Here is a 13,007-nt window from a genome sequence, read left to right on the forward strand (position 1 = left end):
ATTATTAAAAAGGCAGCTGTGCTCGCTTCAACATTTTAGCTTTATAGTCGCTGTCACACACGCCTTGTCACCGAAAAAAAAAAAGTCCTTTATTAACGCTTCCCCCGTCCCCGCGCCATCATCCTCTCCCAGGTGCCGCTCCGGGCTCCCCGGGGGAGCGCAGGCCCGCCTCGCCGGCGGGAATGCTGTCTAGAAAATAAAAAACAAAGCACCAGCCTGGCCGAGACGCCCTCGCTCCGGGGCTTCCAGCCTGGAGAGCGGCAGGGACCCGGCAGCGAGACAGCTCCCCGCGGGCTGAGCCGGCAGCAGCCCCCAACAGAGAAGAGCCACGGCCGAGCCCGGGCCGCCCTCGCCCCTCTGGGGGCGCTCGGCCGCGGGAGCGGGAGCGGCCCCGCCGGGGGAGGGGCCGGGCCGCCGAGGGGGCAGGGCCGCCCGCCGCAGTCACCTCGCACATACCGCGCCGGGAGGAGGGAAAAGGGCCCCGCTCCGGCGGAGGGATACAGCCCCACGTATATAGCGGGCGGCGCAGGCTCACAGCCCCAGCACTCTGTGAGCCGCGCCGGGAGGAGGCAGCAGCCGCCGCCGCCGCTCGTGGTCGCGCAGTTCGTGCAGCCGCCGCCGGGCCCGCCGCCGCCGCGCCATGGTAGGGGGCTCGTTCGTTCGACCGGCCGGGCGCGGTCCGGGGTGCCCGGGCAGGCGCGGGGGCTGGTGCGCAGTGCGCTGGCTCAGCTGGGGACGGTGGGGTTGCTGGAGCCGGGCTGTCCCCAGAGAGGAGCGGGGGAGGGGGGAGCCTTGCGGGGCCCTTCCCGCCCGGGTCTCCGCGGAGTGAGCGGGTTGGTGGCCGCGGGCGCTTCCTCTCCCTAGCCCCGGCCGCCTTGCGCGGGATCGCCGCGGAGCTGCGGGCCTTCCTCTTCCGCCGCTTCCTTCCCCTTTCCCCGGGCCTGCCGTGCGGGCGCCCCGGCCCCGCGCTCTCCCGCCCCGCCTCGCCTTCCCTCCCCTGCGGAAAGGGCCGGGCGCGTCTCCCCGGGGCCACGGCCCCAGCGCCGGGCAGGGCGCGCTGCGGGGCGGGGCGCGGGGTTGCGGGCGAGGATCCCGCTCGGCTCCGGCACCAGCTGCACTGCGCAGGGAGCGGGGGGGCGGCCGGGGGAGGGCACCGCGCTGCAGCTACTGCGCCCCCCCGTCCTCCCCAGTCCCCCCCCAAAAAAAACGCAGCCGCGGCAGCGAAGCCCATCGCTGTCTGCATTACATCATGTCTCCTCCTCTTCCTCCCGGCCCCCGCGCACCCCCCGGCCGCGGGGACCGGGGCGCTGTGTGTGTTGCTCGGTTGGAAGCGGCCCAGCTCCTGCATGGGGGGCTCGGGGCAGGAGGGGCGCAGCCTCCCCTCTCCCCGGGGGCTGCGGGGGAAGAGCTCCTGCCCCAGCCGCCCGCTGGAGGAAAGGCGATGGGGAGGGAAGGCTGGCCGCGGAGCGCCCTCGCGGTTGAATGATGAGAACGTGGTGTGGCCGCCGGCTGCTGGAAGAGGGAGGGAGGGAGGGGAAACGGGGACGCACTGCAGCAGTGGGTGGCTGCTGGCCGGGAAGGGCGCCTGTTGCGCCGGCGGCTGCGAGCTTCCCGCCCCGCCGGCCGGGCGATGCCCGCCGGAACGCATCGCATCCTCTGCCGGGTGCTGCGCGGCCAGCCGGCGCAAAGGAGAGCAAGAGGAAGGGCTGGGATCCTCCCGGCGGTTTTTCGCTTCCTACGAGAGCGGAGAAACAGTTGCAGACTGACCTCTAATCGCTTTTTGGCAATCTGGGTGTTCCTCGACTCTGTCTCTCCATCTCCCCTTCCCGTAGGAGAAGGCTGACATCACCAGGACAGGATTTGATGACTTGGCTGGGTGGGGTGATGGCTCCAGCCCTGGCTGGGTACCTTTGTCCTGTAGCTGTGGTAGGAGGATAGTAGCTGTGCCTGTTGCTCGGGAAGGTGAACCCCTTGGCAGTGTAGGGTCGGGTTAGGTCCTCGGCATCACCGGATGTGCAAAGGTTTTGTTTTGTGGGGTTTTTTTTGTTCCTTTTTTTTTTTTTTTTCCCGCATTTGAAATACGATTTTTAGAAACATAAGCAAGCTCCGATTAATAGGGCAATGAGCTGGTGCTGTGGGCTGGAGGTTTTTTGCCAAGGTGTGGCTCTGTTTCCTGTTCTGCAGGGCAATGAGTCTGTTATGTAAATTCCTTAGATAATCTTTAAGTGAAACCTCGCAATTTCTGGAAAATCACAAAGAGTGCAGGAAGTCGAGCTGGATTTTGAGCACAAGCTTTTTTTTTCTTTTTTTTTTCTTTATTTTCTTTTATTAAAGAAGACTATCTTTAGCTATTTCTACCCTTTTCTCTCTCCTCCAACACACTGTGGGGGATTGTTTAATCATTACATACAGACCTTAAAACAACCCCCCTACCTAATTACAGATGAGATCTGCATATTTCCCTTAATATATAGAGCAGATTTTCAACCCTATCCTTTTCCCATGTGCAAGAGCTTAACATTATATAGCTGATTAATTCTGCATTGTATTTGTTTCTCGTTGCTGCATTTAGACGGTTTTATACTTGAATAATAATATTTTAGGACAAGAACGGTTTGTCTGCCTTCTCTGACCTACAAAATTCTCTGTTCTATTTGTAAAAACGGTCCAGTAAAATGTGTTTAAAACAGGTTAGTACCTTGTATTCTTCAGTATCTGTGATTAGCCATGTAAAATCCTCCCTTTTTTCTTTACTAGGAAAAGGCATATTTTTCCATAAAAACTAGTTAGCTCCTTTGAGTCCAAACAGTGGAGCTTTCTGTGATGCTCTATCCATGCATAGGGAGAGGCTTCTGGAAGGATGTGGCTATCACAGTTAAGCTCCAGTAAAGCCCTCCTGATTGCCCACTGAGCTGTATACCTTTGTATGCAGTGGCCTCTTGATGTACAGAAGGTCATCGGCGGGTATTTTAACTCTTGCCAATTAAAATTATATATAAAACAACATGCATGTCAGGATATGAGGCACCTTAAACTGCTTGGCTGAATGGAAAAATAATATGATGGGTGAAGACTGTAATTGTCTTTGTCAGCGGTGGCCGAAAGCTCGCTGGCAGCGAGCTGTAGTTGGTCACACGGCAGCAGAGCCCGGTGTGGGGGCTGGCGGAGGGCTGGGGCTGCCGCGGTGAGGCGGGAGGGCGGCAGGGCTGAGCGGGGGCGGCGCCTGCCCCCGCCGTGAGGAGCCCCCGCGCTGTGCTGGGCACTGTCCTGCTGGGAGTGCGTGTGCTGTGAGACCCAAACACACGGCATGAGCCATTCGGGGCCTCTGAGCAGCAAGGAGCCTGCCTGTGCCCTTCACTGGTTCCAGTCAGGTTCACCGAGGTGCAGGATGGTGTTTGGTTCTTCGTGTGCGGTTTCAAACTGAGTTAGCCTGTGTGCTTTTGGAAACAGCTGCATGGTGTAGGTGAGTGCAGTCTCCTTGTAGGGACAGAATTCCAAGGTTTGAAAGTGACTTCATGAAAGCAATGATCAATCACTTCTCAAATTTAAAGGAAGTGCCTCATGGCTTGACAGAGCTAGAGGTAAACAGTATTCTAAAATGTTCTATTCTTCGTGTAGGCTGATCAGCTGACTGAAGAACAGATTGCTGGTAAGTGTTTTGATGATAATTTCTTTTTTTTTTTTTTTGCTAGCTCTTGTGACTAAAAGAAAATATATTATCTCAAGCATAGTGGGAGAAAAACCATCTTTGACAATTTAAAATCTGTACCACCACTTTTAAAAAGCACTCACTTAAAAAAATCCCAAACTGAAAAAAAAACCTGACAGAAATATTCTGGAAGATTACTGGTTCATTGCCTCTTAATTTAGACTTCTTATTCCTTGGACTACAGATAATGATTTTTTTTTGTAGATGTTCAGACTTGAGCCAAGTTCTCCTAGATTTCTTGCAAACAGAATTAATTGCTGGACTCAAATGATCTACTTAGAGTCAAAAGCAGACCTGGGTACTGTTTAATGGAGTGAAGATAAACTACAAATGAAATGACAACAAATAAGCCTCAGATGAGTTTATTGCACATTGTTACAAGCCAGTGTCTTTTTAATAAATCTTTAATAGTCTGGCTGTAGTTCACTCTGGTCAGGAGAAGGTGCATTATTTGACCTTCTGGAGACCAGTCCCCCATTTGTGGCTGACACTAATTCTTGCTGTCTGGTGACTTAAAAATAAGTGGTAAATGACAATGCTTTTGTTCCTCTAAGTCTATTAATTGTAAAGGGAATCCAGTGGCTCCTTTCACTTATTTCAGAGAGCTGCTGTATGTGGGGCAGCTGTGCCTCAGGCAAGATGCAGATGCATGGAAATGAATTACAGAGTTGTAATGCAAATAAATAGCCACATGAAATAAGTTTGAATATACTGTGAAAATTATATGTTGGTATTGTAGGTAATTTTTTATTTGTATTTGAGAGTTAATTCTCTCAATACAGGGACAGTTAGATAAAAAGAGAAAATGTTTCTTAGAATTTTACCAGGCTTTGTCAGTAGAGTGCATTTTTAGTCTGTGGTTTTCTCATGCTGGTGATGTCTCTAAACACTGGGACTGTTTCTGCCTCTAGAATTCAAGGAAGCCTTTTCCCTGTTTGACAAAGATGGTGATGGTACTATCACAACAAAAGAACTGGGAACTGTCATGAGGTCACTGGGTCAAAATCCAACAGAAGCAGAATTGCAGGATATGATCAACGAGGTAGATGCTGATGGTAAGTGTTGGGAAGGTGCTGTGATCATCTTTAATATGTATGACCTCCACACCTGGCCCTAAACAGCATAGGGCAGACTATGACATAGAGCTCTTAAAGCAGCTTCAAAATGCTGGATGGACTCTAAACTCAGGAGAATGTCCAAGATGCTAGCAGTATTCGTGAGACTAAAGCCAGGCAATGGGCAGAGACAAAGTTATGCTATTTGTCTTTAATATTTTATGGGTCACAGGCTTCCTATTGCTATCTGATTTGCCCTGACCTGCCATTAACCTTTCTTTCCATCCGGCTTTTCTGTATGTGTTTTGTCAGCCCGTGCTGGTTTTAATAACTTTACCAACGTCTGTGGTTTTGGCTAAGCCAAAAAACGTGTTAGGAGTGGAATAGTGTTTTCAGTGGAAGTTCAGCACAACAGGAAGAGACTATATAGTCTGTCTAAAGTATTACATCCCCAATAGATAGAGAGGGGCTGTTGGAGGCAAAGGCAGAAAACCTTTCCTATATCAAGGCTAACAGAATTATTTTAAATGAACACCAGAAAGCCCATATTGAAACACATATTGTGCTTCTGAGCTCCACATAGGCTAAAACATAGTTTTAAAAACGAAGAATATTTCCCCTGCTCAGGGATGTCAAGCCTTTAGTCTTCTGTGTTGGTTGTGATAGTGATTTTTCTCTAACCTTTTTGTAAAAGAAGAGTGAAAGTGTATTGGCAAGAGCATAAATTACTGGATTATCAGGCCATATTAATTAAAGTACTTTCTTTAAAAAAGTGTAAGTTGACCTTAATTGCGAAGTCTTTGCAGAAACTGAAAAGCTTCAGTGTCTGCAGTGGTATGTAGAGCTTGTGTATAGTGGCTTCTGTAGGCTGCAGACCAAATGCTACTGTGGTGGATTTAAAACAGAAGGAGACTGAGCACTTCAGATGAGTATGCCTGCCCAACTGTTTAAATTTGGGTTACAGAAGAATGCTTTGCTAGTCTTCTGCATGTTCACTGAAGTTTTTTTCAAAACTGAATGTGAGCCCTGTGTTCATATTTTACTGGTACATAAAGCTGGCCATGATGATAAATAGCTGTGTATGTCTCAGGCTGGAATCCCAAGGATGCCAGGATTTTCTTAAACTTCATTTGTTGCACAGTGAATTTGTATGCTTCTCTAAATCAATGGGTAGATCTTAGTTGCACAATGAACTGTTCAATGTGGTTTTGTGAACTGCTTAATGTGCCTTTTTGGCATATACAGCTGAATCCTGACTATACAAATCTAGTTTCTTCACCATACCACTTTTTTTTCCTAGTTTTGAGCAGCCAGAAATTTAAATCTTTTCTTTGAATGGAAAGCTTAATCTTAGAGGTGAGACCTGCATGTCAGCAGGGATTTTCAATTTTGCAGCACAATACCTGTAAGAACACCTACAGCTAAGCTTATCAGTAATAACAAATAATGTCAGCTTTTCTTGTGTCTCTGGAATTTGCAGATCCTTGTTGCCCCCTAGAATGGTTTGTTGCTTTTGTGGTATGCAACTTTGGTTGATAAGGAAGGCAGTTGATTTTTAGGAAGAAAGAAAGATTTATGAACAGTTAAGTGAAGTGTGATGTTCCGAAATATTAGATAACTTGGGATTGTAATGGCTGCTTAATATGTCTTCTTCCTAGAAGACACAAAATTTGAGAGATTATAAAGAAATTAAGATTAATTTTGTGGGAGTTAATTGAAGTAAAGATAAGTCTCGTTATTGGTTAATCTTGAAGCATCAGACTCATTTTACTTGTAGCTTAGGTGGCAACTGGTGTGGCCTGTCCTTGAAAGAAGTCAGCAGTTGATTTTGTGCTGAAACAGAGTGGCTGCTCTGGCTGCTGCCTGTTGAAATAGCAAAAAAGGCAGTGGTAGCAAGTTAGAGAGAAGAACCAGGTCGTCTGTAAGGATAGTTAACAGAACATGTCAGTCTTGTCCCTGGCTAAGTAAAATGCCAGATTTTTGTTTGTTAATGAAGAAAAGCATGGAAGTTTAATTTTTGGAAGTTTCTTTTTATTAAGGCAATGGCACTATCGACTTCCCTGAATTTTTAACCATGATGGCCAGAAAAATGAAGGACACAGACAGCGAGGAAGAAATCCGTGAGGCATTCCGGGTCTTTGACAAGGTATTACTAAAAGAACAGCTCCTCTTCAAAAGCATTAATGATGTCTATATTTTCCTTAGTGTTTTCTCTCTTGACTAGAAGGAGAAAGAGTCCTCTAGTAGAAGCAGAGGAATTGGAAACATAGCAGAGATTGTTCTGAATATAGAACCAGGACTGTTGCAGCCTGGTTATACTGGCTTTATACAGCAAGGCCTAAGCTTTTGGCTCATCCATGAGGAAAACTTTTTGGCCTTTACTTAGAAACAGAGATGAGCAGAACTTAATGCTGGGGAGGGGAGAGGGGGTGTCCAGATGTGTGGGTAGAAGAGGGGGATTTTTCTCTGCCTTTTGACTTTGAGGGAAATGGGGAAACATTTGCATGGATGCACAAAGTTTCATACTACCCTGTGGAAGCTTTTGAAGTCAAGATGATGTCATCAGTATTTGGAGGGGCATGAAGTATTGCATGTTCTCTTTTTAAAATGTGAACTTTGAGGTTGCTTTCATGAAAACTTAAGAACTTGGCTCCCTTGGTCTTGTTTAAGCATACCGGGGCATTTGTCAGTTTTCTAGAACAGGGGCTCCCCTCTTTGGGTTGTTTGAACATGACAGGTAGTATACAAGAATTGTGTTGGGTAGTGGCTGGTGCAGCTATGAAGCTAATGCACATGTGTGCATGGAAGAAGAACTTTACTACTTTTTATTGGAAAAAAGTGTCAATCTCTAGTACTTTGCTGAAAATGTGGGGTATTTCTGCAGACTAGATGAGTGTTTTAAGCCACTGAAGTAGGTTATCTGCTGGTGATGGCCATATCCTGCTCTAAGATAGTGTATTCTTCCAGTGTGTAGAATTCCTGAAGTGGATCAGAGTGAGTGTTAGGTTTGGATATTGCAAATGGGGACACTAACTTACAAGTGTCAATTTCTCTTCTCTATTTGATTTTTGCCATAAAACTTCTCAAAACTCCTTATGAGTAGCACTTAAATGCTTGCTTTGGTTTGTTATAAATCATCCAAGAAGCCTAACAGCCAGCTGGAGTCTGGTTATAGAGGTAGTGTTAACACAGAAGAGAAAGTTGACTTCGTTCTTGCTGGTGGGGAAGCAGGTCTCTTTTTGGCCTTGCTGAGGCAGCAGAGACTAAACAAAAACTTTTTTGGTTTTGTTTCTGTGTTTATTTTTGAAAACACTTTAAAAGCATTAAAACTGCCTTATCACAACTACAAGTCAGGTATGCAGTTGTTATTGCAGCACAATAATTGTATGGAAGGATATGGTGTCATGCATGCCTCAGAAGGCAGTGGGACTAATACAGACTGCAGTTTGTACTGTGTGCCAGGCCTGTACATCTGTCCCAGGGGCCATAAGGCTGCTCCAGAAGCAGTTACTGGAAACCTAGGTGTAATTTCCAAGTTAGTGTCAGGATTGTTGTTCATGGTTTTGTGCAATTCTTTTCCCATAGGATGGCAACGGCTATATCAGTGCAGCAGAACTACGCCATGTTATGACAAACTTAGGAGAAAAGCTAACAGATGAAGAAGTAGATGAAATGATCAGAGAAGCAGACATTGATGGGGATGGGCAAGTCAACTATGAAGGTAAAAGATGCTTATCTTGACTCAAAACCATTGTTCAGACTGAGGAAAGACTGTTGCATAGTGCATAATTTTTAATAATTTTTGAGGCACTAGTTTATTTGCTTGTCCACTTCTGTGGACAAAACCTTAGATATAGTGAAAGGTGCTTTTTTTATGCCAGCTGTGTCTTAGACACTATTGACTTCAAGTACACTGGAGACAGTAAATCACAGTGATTTTTTGTCTTTTCAGAATTCGTACAGATGATGACTGCGAAGTGAAGAGACCTCCTTTACACCTTTTTTCCTCTAGAAGAATCAAATTGAATCTTTTACTTACCTCTTGCAAAAAAAAATGTTCATTTATTCATTCTGTTTCTGTATAGCAAAACTGAATGTCAAATTACCTTCTGTCCACAAACTGCATGTAATGGTTGGTGGTCCTGTCCCTAAAAGATAAAGTTAAACATCAGTTTTACAATATAAATAATTGTACTACCTTGAAAATAAAAAAAAAAAGGAAGCACTTAGTGAACTCAAAAGTTCCATTTGCTAATGACTATTACACTGTTTGGGCTGGCCAGTTTTTCATGCATGCAGCTTGACAATTGAGCACAGTCAGACATGTGTATTAAAAGGAAAAAAAAACCTAAAGGATCCACTCTCTTGTTCAACAGTGGATTCTAAGTTCAATTTGTAGTATAAATTGTCATAGCTGGTTTACTTTAAAATTGGTTTATACCTCAGGATGGTATGCAGCAAAATGGTTGAAGGATGCAAAACTTAAGGAAAACGCCCTAAAGGTTGAATGGTTCTCCTGTACGTAGCAGTGTGCTCCAAAAATAGGATGATCTTAACTATGGATGACATGTCTGTGTTAAAATACTGGTTTAACATTGTCTGCATTGCACTATAGTGAAACGGGTGTCAGGCTGTTACCGTTCACAAAATTTTTAAAAGAAACCTTCACCAAGGGAGCATCTTTGGACTCTCATATTTTTAAAACCTTCTGTACCATGACTTGGAGCTGGCGGAGTAGCCTGTGGACTTCAGCACAACTATCAACATTGCTGTTCAAGATATTACAATTTATGTCCATTCCAAGTTGTAAATGCTAGTCTTTTTTTTCCAATAAAAGACCATTAACTTAAAGGTGGTGTTAAATGCTTTGTAAAGTTAAAATATATATATATAATTGAGATAATAAACCAAAAAAGCAGTAGGAAGGAAGTGTTTCTATGAATGACTTGCTGCTAAATTATAATGCACATGTATGCAATAAGTTATCCCCTATCTTTTCAAGATGGCAAGAACTGACCTCCTGTAACCCAAGACCTTTGCTATAAATAAATGAACTTGTGCTTGCCTTTCATATTACGACAATGTTAATTTAGTTGGTCTCAAAGTCGTGTAATGCTGACTCGTCAACTATCAGCACAGAAGTAACACCTCATTTCACTACAGTGGAGAGCTCTGAGCATGCATGTCAGTACTGGGGAAACATGTATAGGTTGCTTATGTTTTTTTGACAGGTTATAAAAACTAGTTGGAGAATTTAAACAGCATGGACTTCATCGATATCTGTGATTCTCAAACATGCCAAAAATGCATTTATCTACCCGCAGAAAGAAAACAAAAGGACATTTTACAATATGTATTAAGAAAAACCAAATTAAGCCTTTTTGGAAACTGGGGCTATTATGTCTTGACTTCTCAAACACTTGCATGAATTTTGTGGGGTGGAGAAGAGGACTAGGGTTAATTTAAAAACGATCTTGTTACTTCTGCTTTGCATGCACTAGCAGTGCTTAGTCATTCCAGTTCTCTGAATCAGTGTTCTCTGATCCTTCAGCTTCCCCATGAATGAGTGGCAAAGCAGCTGTGTGCACTCTTCTTTGAAAGAAGAATGCTTCTCCTCTTTCTTTTTTCTTACTTTTTTTAAGCAGAGCCTCCATGTGGAAGGCTTTTATGTTTGGGAGGGAGGGTCTACAGCATAATTACTGACTGTGAGTTTTTGTTTCAAAATGTAATGGGTTGCAAACCGTAATTGCTTGATTGCATTTGGTTTTGGAGAGTATTGATACCGTCTCTAGGAAGAGATGGCAGGTCTCCATTCATCCTGTCTAACTGAGGTGCGTGTGTTAAGAACTTGGTTTGCTCAGTGAGGGGTCAAGAGACACCTCCAGAAGGCAAATGAGACTACCTGCCTTCAGTGATTTTTATTTTTTTTTTTCCCTGGGGGGTGGGGGGAGTTCTGGGTGATAAGGGACCGAGACACCTTAACCAAGTGCCTAAAAGTTAGATGGGCTGAATGTAGGCTATTTGTTGTAAAGGCTTATTACCATGGCTGTGAATGCTGTCCTAGCAAACTGGCCTCAATGATGGGAATGTCTGACTACCATTTGAAAGTAGAGTCTTGCATAGCAGCTGCAAACTGCGACCTTAGCAGTGCTTGAGAAGGGCTGCACTGATTCTGTAGACCAGCTTTTAAAGAGAACGAACTCAAGAGACAGGCAAGGCAGGAACAATGGGTGCAGCTCTGAACTAATTACTTCTGCCTGGGTGTGCAGAGATCTTGTCTAGTAGGTAAATGCTTCTTACCATCTATCTGTCATTCACTCATGGTTGGTAGGGTAGTTCACGTAAGAACAGCTGCTTTTAGCTTACTCAGTGTGCTCTGTGCTTGCTAGCAGAGACCTCATCCTGCAAGAGGTTCTTGGCTTGATTAGAAATTGTCTGGCAGTGTGCAGTGTTGGTATGCCCTGTAACTGAATCTGCCTGGAGGTATCTAATTATTAACTGACTTCAGTACCACATCAACCTCGAGTAAATGTATCCTCTGTACAGGACTTAAGCTCTGTTCCCTTCTGCATAGTGAATAACTAGAAAAATGAAATGGTGTCATCAAGGTCTTTTTTATTTTTTTTAAATTTTTTTTTCCTGTGAGTGTGTGTGTGTGGCTTTGGCTTTTTCCAAATGTGAAAGTGTGGGCTGGATACACTTGGTGCATGGCTTAGAAACATGGGACTGGAAAGAACTTCCTGGGTCATCAGATCCAGTCCCCTGCTATTGCAGGCAACCGTGTCATATTATCCTTTTAATAAACTGATCAAGCTTAAACACCTGCTTGTAAGTGGCTTGTTTTCATGGAAGTTCTGTAACTCATGTTGCTCTCAACTGATGCAAATAATATATGAAATATGAAGTTAATCAAAGGGTCCTCCAGCTTAGCTTTAGGTTTATCATTACATTTATTTAACTGACTTTCTTGAACCTGTTATTATTTGCACAACACTCAGGAAAGTGTTGAGTCTTTACCCCCTCTTGCTATGAATAAGAGTTGGTGTGCTTGCTTATTTTTTTTAATGGAAAAGATGGATGTCTGGCTTGTTGAAACCTGTTAGATTTGTTAATTGTCAAGGCAAGAAACAATTGAGTTACTTGTATTTGATACATAAATTTAAGGCTAGAGTATACATAACCATTTTTAAAACACATCAACTTGCAGTGTAGTTTTATATTTAATACTGAAATTGTACTGCTAAAGTTTAAACTGCTGTTAATCATATTCCTCTTCTGATCATAATGAAAAAATAAAGGGTAAGAAAATGCTTAACATAGATTATTCATTATCATGCTTATTTTATTAATATTTCAGACATTGAAATATCTCTAGGTATGGGGCGTTTGTTCTGTTTGCTGGGGTGGGCTGGAGTGAGGGGTGGGGAGGGTTACTGATGTAGAACATTCTTAAACCCCAACCATTTGTCACACTTGCACAGGTTCAGAAGCACAGACACAAAAAACTCTTCAGGAAACCTTCCAGACCCTATAACTTACTGCTGCCTTAGCTGCACATGTGGGTGTGGGCAGGGGACAGTGCTGTGGCTGCCAGTCCCTGCTGTGCCCTGCCCCGGGCACTGGAGCGGGGTGAGGCTGTCCCGGGCCCTGGATGGCAGCACGGGCATGATGTCAATGCAGATTCTTGTTCCCACATGACAACATCCTACACTAAAACCACAGTCTTGGGGTTTAGAAACACCAGAGTTAATACAGCTTGCTTTTCACCCTGCCATGAAACTAACTGGAACACTTGTTTTGCTGCAATCCAGTTAGGGTTTGGGTACTTTTATAGTTTTGCTCTGATTTGGGTTTTTTTGGTTTGGTCACTTTGTTTGTTCATGGGGGGTGGGGGGGTGGGGTGGGCGGTGTTTGGTTGTTTTGGGTTATGATGCTTTATTGTTGTTGGGGATTTTTTTTCAATTTACTAAGTGAAATCTGACATTGGACTGTGGTAAAACCACAGCATGTTCTTCTGATACACAAACATACAACTGTCAAGTGAACATAGGCAGTGAAGGCTGATGCCCTGGTTACCTGACTGACATTTAGGAAACCAAACATTTTCAAGTAGAGTGGGTGGCTCTTTAGAATCAGCAAGACAAACATATCAAGTTTGTGGGGGGATTTTTTCAGAACAGCATTGCAATTCCAAAATATTACTGATGTCGGGTTTGGGCTTTTTTTAAATCCAAATACAAGAT

At 44.6% G+C, this 13,007-nt stretch overlaps 1 protein-coding gene across 1 annotated transcript; it reads left to right on the plus strand.

Moving 5' to 3' along the window:
• The first annotated feature begins 463 nt into the window (after positions 1–463).
• Positions 464–12,085, plus strand: CALM1 (calmodulin 1). The gene is made up of 6 exons (XM_063399201.1): positions 464–643; positions 3,619–3,649; positions 4,621–4,764; positions 6,804–6,910; positions 8,350–8,485; positions 8,717–12,085. Exons 1-6 carry the CDS (start codon positions 641–643, stop codon positions 8,743–8,745), a joined length of 450 nt encoding a protein of 149 aa, XP_063255271.1. The 5' UTR covers positions 464–640; the 3' UTR covers positions 8,746–12,085.
• Positions 12,086–13,007: the final 922 nt, after the last annotated feature.

The sequence above is a fragment of the Prinia subflava genome, chromosome 5 (assembly GCF_021018805.1).
Source record: "Prinia subflava isolate CZ2003 ecotype Zambia chromosome 5, Cam_Psub_1.2, whole genome shotgun sequence".
NCBI lineage: Eukaryota > Metazoa > Chordata > Aves > Passeriformes > Cisticolidae > Prinia > Prinia subflava.

Coding starts and splice junctions, on each gene's coding strand:
- CALM1 (XM_063399201.1), top strand. Junction 3,650..4,620: donor GACTGAAGAACAGATTGCTG/GTAAGTGTTTTG, acceptor TTCTGCCTCTAG/AATTCAAGGAAGCCTTTTCC. Junction 6,911..8,349: donor CATTCCGGGTCTTTGACAAG/GTATTACTAAAA, acceptor CTTTTCCCATAG/GATGGCAACGGCTATATCAG.